At 42.2% G+C, this 6320-nt stretch overlaps 1 protein-coding gene across 1 annotated transcript; it reads left to right on the forward strand.

Annotated features, from left to right (window-relative positions):
* The first annotated feature begins 640 nt into the window (after positions 1 to 640).
* On the forward strand, positions 641 to 6112 carry LOC311100798 (cytochrome c oxidase subunit NDUFA4-like). Its single transcript, XM_084141759.1, has 4 exons — positions 641 to 794; positions 5085 to 5170; positions 5352 to 5412; positions 5830 to 6112. Exons 1-4 carry the CDS (start codon positions 753 to 755, stop codon positions 5884 to 5886), a joined length of 246 nt encoding a protein of 81 aa, XP_083997885.1. The 5' UTR covers positions 641 to 752; the 3' UTR covers positions 5887 to 6112.
* The last annotated feature ends 208 nt before the right edge of the window (positions 6113 to 6320 follow it).

A 6320-nucleotide genomic window follows, 5' to 3' on the forward strand; every position in this document is an offset into this window, starting at 1 on the left:
TTTAATTTTTTTTTTTTTTTGTATTTCATTTTATTCCGTAAGGTATAAGGGATTTATACCGGGGTGTAGTTAGCGGCGGTAATGCGACATATATTGGATGTCAACCGCCGTTAAACCACACCGAAGAAGAAGGAGGCGAGGACTCAAGGGCGTGAGGAATCGCCACAGATAGAACAATGAGCCAGATATTTCACCGGATATATAAATGTGAAGCATCCGGTAGCTGTTTCTACTCACTACCAAATATGGTGATGAGAGGAAGCCCAGTGGCCGGCAGTGGGAGAAGATCGAGCGAGATGGATTTTAGCCGATATTCTGCTAATTTTCTCATCGATGTAACATTTGATCTCCATACAGGTTAGTGTTTCCAAAACTAGAATCTGTAGACTTTACCCTTTGCCAAAGTTTCAAAAAAGTGCGTTGTTTAGAAGGAGTGCAAGGACGAATTGAGTTATCGCACACGCGCATTTCACGGAGCGGGCGTTCCCTAACGGAAATATGCAAATAACTGCTAGAACGCGCCAATAGGATCTCACTAGTTCGAGTTTGGCTCCCACCTCCTTGTTTATTCGGCCCACTATGATTCGTTAATTTGCTCCCATTGGAAACGATAGGCTCTAATCTGTCTTGGGTTAGTTATAAAAATCTTTGCTATCTCTGAAACGCATCTGAAAATACGCGCAGCTCCTGCCTGGCAAGGCCTACATTAATCCGGTTATTGCTGTACAAATTGGGAGAAGTAAACCTTCACAATGCTGAGCACAGTTAGCCGGCAACTTAAAAGCCACCCAGCTGTAAGTACATGGGGAAATCGGGAAATTTGCTAAATCGTATAGATTATTAATTTTTTTAATTTTTTTTTGGGGGGGTGGATTTGCGTCGTGTCAACGACGTTAACTAACAAACGACTTGAACTTCGAAGCTAACGCTAGCCACATTGCGATTTTGAATATACTCGTTTCCCCCCCAAAATGTCGCGTTTTTGTCATGTATTGTTTCGTGTTTGGAAAAAGACGACAAGATTGAATATAACGATATGGTGTCTGCTGCGTTGCTCGTTGATTGACAAGTGATGGCATTTACCACACAGACCATAAAACGGCCCTGTTTGCTAACTAGTTAGTTACTGTAGCTAGTTGGCGCCAGTGCCACTGGCAGTGGGTTATTTACTTGAAAGGGGAAGGTCTCAAAGATAATTAAATGTATAGTTACTATTATTTAGACATTTTAAGTGACTGTCCGAGGGAGCGAGCGTGTTTAGCTACATGGTTAGTTGCGGAAGTGCGACCTGCCAAAAAAGGCCTCAACTCAGTCAAGGACGAGACGGTTAACCGAGGACAGGCAACTATGCCAGTGTCACAGAACGACCTAGTGGCCCTATCTTGAAAAAAAAGAACACTACAAACATCACACGGTATAGGCATACTAGTAGTACACAAGGTTACCTAACTATAATAAATAGTACACCTTATTTTTTTAAATCAAGGTTGATTTGGTGGAAATCTGGTAACTGTAGTCTCGGGACTATTTTTTGGGGGAGGAAAGCAATCCAGTTAGCTAAATGTTTTTATAGCCGACCATCCTTTCGATCCTGCTGGCCTTGGCAGATTCTGCCATTATGCTCCTGAAGTTGCCGGTAATAGACTACACCAGGGGTCGTCAATCTTTTTCATGTGGAGTGCCAATTTACATTTTATCTAACCATTTCTACCGATCTCTGTGCCAGTTATGGTTTTCGTGCACATTTTCGTGGGACAGTTTAATTTCTATTACATTAAAATGTTTGTAGTATTGACAACTAGGTAAAAATAACCTACATAAAGCCAACAAATAACATTGCAGGAAAAAAAAATCACATTGGCTATGAATGGAGGTTTGTTCATTTCATGTTCTTCAATCGCATTCATCTCTACTCTGTCTGCAACGAACTTGAAACATTGTAGCAACTGTATCAACCCTTCTTGGTCCTCAGAATTTAATGCGCCAGTCTGCTGTGGACTGACACAGCTGTATTTGCGCAAGGGATGAGAAGTAATCAGCTGTTTTATGACGTTTCCACTGGATCAGAGCATTACTTTTTTATTTTCAGGCTGAGGCTAGGTGGTTATCGAAAGTGAGCAAGCTGGAAAGACTTTCCGAATACAGTGAGGAACTATTGTCATTCTCAATGGATGTAAAAAGACTGTTTACTTGCTGTTTGAGGTGAAGAAAAAAAATACTTTGAGAAGCTCCACAGCTCATTAGTGGTGGTGAGTTAAGACAATCAGAAATACTATCAGACATCCCCAAAAGGGCACATTTTATACATTTGTGTGTAGGCCAGGTAGCCTAGACTTACTTCTATGTGTAATCAGGTGCGTGTCCTTACTCAATATTGACAGGAGTGCTCCAAACAAAATACAATGAATAAATTGACAAAACTCGTAAATGGAATGAAATGAACCAAAATGTGTTTCTCACAAGTGTAGCATATGTAGTGAGCTCTGCAAACGTGTCCGCTCCGACAATAGGAATGGTAAACGACTGTGATGATGAAACAGAAATTACCGTAACCAAACAAACGTAGATTAGAAATGATGGGAATTAACGTTAAATATACTACTGGTCATATACAGTGGGGGGAAAAAAGTATTTAGTCAGCCACCAATTGTGCAAGTTCTCCCACTTAAAAAAATGAGAGGCCTGTAATTTTCATCATAGGTACACGTCAACTATGACAGACAAAATTAGATTTTTTTTCTCTCCAGAAAATCACATTGTAGGATTTTTTATGAATTTATTTGCAAATTATGGTGGAAAATAAGTATTTGGTCACCTACAAACAAGCAAGATTTCTGGCTCTCACAGACCTGTAACTTCTTCTTTAAGAGGCTCCTCTGTCCTCCACTCATTACCTGTATTAATGGCACCTGTTTGAACTTGTTATCAGTAGAAAAGACACCTGTCCACAACCTCAAACAGTCACACTCCAAACTCCACTATGGCCAAGACCAAAGAGCTGTCAAAGGACACCAGAAACAAAATTGTAGACCTGCACCAGGCTGGGAAGACTGAATCTGCAATAGGTAAGCAGCTTGGTTTGAAGAAATCAACTGTTGGAGCAATTATTAGGAAATGGAAGACATACAAGACCACTGATAATCTCCCTCGATCTGGGGCTCCACGCAAGATCTCACCCCGTGGGGTCAAAATGATCACAAGAACGGTGAGCAAAAATTCCAGAACCACACGGGGGGACCTAGTGAATGACCTGCAGAGAGCTGGGACCAAAGTAACAAAGCCTACCATCAGTAACACTACGCCACCAGGGACTCAAATCCTGCAGTGCCAGACGTGTCCCCCTGCTTAAGCCAGTACATGTCCAGGCCCGTCTGAAGTTTGCTAGAGTGCATTTGGATGATCCAGAAGAGGATTGGGAGAATGTCAGATGAAACCAAAATATAGCTTTTTGGTAAAAACTCAACTCGTTGTGTTTGGAGGACAAATAATGCTGAGTTGCATCCAAAGAACACATTTTACATTTACATTTTTAGTCATTTAGCAGACGCTCTTATCCAGAGCGACTTACAGTTAGTGAATACATATATTTTTATACTGGCCCCCCGTGGGAATCGAACCCACAACCCTGGCGTTGCAAACACCATTCTCTATCAACTGAGCTACATCGCTGCCGGCCATTCCCTCCCCAACCCTGGACGACGCTGGGCCAATTGTGCGCCGCCCATGAGTCTCCCGGTCGCGGCCGGCTGCGACAGAGCCTGGATTCGAACCAGGATCTCTAGTGGCACAGTTAGCACTGCGATGCAGTGCCTTAGACCACTGCGCCACTCACCATACCTACTGTGAAGCATGGGTGTGGAAACATCATGCTTTGGGGCTGTTTTTCTGCAAAGGGACCAGGACGACTGATCCGTGTAAAGGAAAGCATGAATGGGGCCATGTATCATGAGATTTTGAGTGAAAACCTCCTTCCATCAGCAAGGGCATTTTAAGATTAAACATGGCTGGGTCTTTCAGCATGACAATGATCCCAACACACCGCCCGGGCAACGAAGGAGTGGCTTCGTAAGAAGCATTTCAAGATCCTGGAGTGGCCTAGCCAGTCTCCAGATCTCAACCCCATAGAAAATCTTTGGAGGGAGTTGAAAGTCCGTGTTGCCCAGTGACAGACCCAAAACATCACTGCTCTAGAGGAGATCTGCATGGAGGAATGGGCCAAAATACCAGAAACGGTGTGTGAAAACCTTGTGAAGACTTACAGAAAACATTTGACCTGTGTCATTGCCAACAAAGGGTATATAACAAAGTATTGAGAAACTTTTGTTATTGACCAAATACTTATTTTCCACCATAATTTGCAAATAAATTCATAACAAATCCTACAATGTGATTTTCTGGATTTTTCTTTCTCATTTTGTCTGTCATAGTTGACGAGGCACCTGTAATTTTCATCATAGGTACACATCTTTTTAAGTGGGAGAACTTGCACAATTGGTGGCTGACTAAATACTTTTTTCCCCCCACTGTATGTATTGGTGAATTGATAGACAAAGGGCAAACAATTCACACAATGAAGTTATGAAACAATGAATGCACACGAATTGGCGGGAGAGAGCAGATTCTGGAGAGACACAAACCTTGTACATCTAAGCCACTCATCTTAACTCAACATTTTAAATTATACCCAAGACACATTTCCTTCACACATACTGTAGGCCTAAGGAATACTCTCTCAAATGGCCTCTGGTCCAAAGCAGTAATCATTTATGGAAAACCAATGGAATTTAACTTGTTTTCTATATTTTCTCAAATACCCTCACGGGACCGGTGCCTTGCGTTGCCAATGCTCATCTTAGTGTGATGGACGGTGCCAACCCCAGCAGCCTCCGCAATGGATTAGTCCACTGAGACCGGCACGAATCAGACGGGTGTCTAGTGTGCCATGAAAAATAAAACAAATCTATCGACCAAACAATTGACCAGTTTACTAAATGGGGTCAGCCCTATTATAGCCCTATTTCCCATGATTGCCACCTTACCCTGTCCTCCTATTGTTCCCCCTAACTCTTTTCTGTTCCCTCCAGTTGGTCCCCCTCTTCATCTTCATCGGTGGTGGGATGGCTATGTCTGGGGCGTACCTCCTGCGCCTGGCAATGGGACCCCATGTCAGGTAAGGGCCCTTCTAAAACAAGCCGGTAATATTGAAACTGTCTGAAATGGGAACCGCATAGTAACTGGATTGACCTTGAGTGTTTTGATGCAACTTTAGCTATAGTTAGTCAATGTGCAGGACAGGTATATTGCTATTAGATTTAAAACTTTTCATTTCAATATGTATGTTGTTTCTATAGTTGGAATCGTAACGGCAACCCCGAGCCATGGAACAAGATGGCACCCACACATCAGCACAAGGTAGGTCACTCACTTGCAGTATGATCCATTATGTCTGGATAAATGTATCACAATGGCCAGTGCATTAAACTTGGTCTCTGCTGCACATGGTAGTGAGCAGAGGTTGTACAGCGCATTGAGGGAACATGTGAATGTAGTGGCTTGAGCCAAAAATGTAATAGAGCTGTAGACTGATTTTACTAATCCCATAGTTGAATGAATTAAAACAGGATAATCCTGTTAGTTTAAGTAATCTGATCAACCAATCTACTTGTCAGTCACAACAACAAAGCAAGTTTGACACTGTGACTGAATAACAGACCTGGGAATGATTCAGAAAGTAAAGGCAGGTTTTTGCTCAGATTATCTACTGTTATTAGTCAATATTGGATCTCTGCTGGTCCTTAATCTTTTATTCTTCCTTTATTTCATTCATAGTTTTATGCTGTGAACATGGACTACAGCAAGCTGAAGAAGGAGGGTCCTGACTTCTAAACTCTTATCTACTGCTGGAGCACTGCTGGACCAAAGGCTTGAGAAAAAAACGACTTATCCCCACAGACTGACTCCCTTAAACCTCTAACTTGAACCCAGTGGATGCAAAGAGGCTAAACCGCACAAGTTCCCATTCCCTTTGCCCTTTTAACCATCTTTTTTTCTCATACCTCATGGTTGTGCAGCAATAAAGTGAAGGAGTCTTTTCTCCTGTGTACAGAGAAAAGTATGTGTCTCTGTATTTCTTTGTAGTCAGTGTTTTAAAGGGTTTGAGGACTGATTTTAATCCTAAAACATATTCTGGTACCACGTTATAGGTTTGAAATCATGAAGGCAGTCATTCTTGTTTCCCTACACTGGCTTGATTTTCAATATTTTGCTCTTGGTTTTTGCCTCATGCCACCTTTTGCCCTCCTTTTCCCCCTGGCGACTTT

Source organism: Coregonus lavaretus (genome assembly GCF_964263955.1).
Source record: "Coregonus lavaretus genome assembly, chromosome: 2".
Lineage (NCBI taxonomy): Eukaryota > Metazoa > Chordata > Actinopteri > Salmoniformes > Salmonidae > Coregonus > Coregonus lavaretus.

Bases quoted from the DNA above. Each gene is read 5' to 3' on its own strand.
- LOC311100798 (XM_084141759.1), top strand. From the start codon at position 753: ATGCTGAGCACAGTTAGCCGGCAACTTAAAAGCCACCCAGCT. The intron at 795-5,084 runs GTAAGTACATGG...TGTTCCCTCCAG, and splicing joins AACTTAAAAGCCACCCAGCT to TTGGTCCCCCTCTTCATCTT. The intron at 5,413-5,829 runs GTAGGTCACTCA...TTTCATTCATAG, and splicing joins CACCCACACATCAGCACAAG to TTTTATGCTGTGAACATGGA.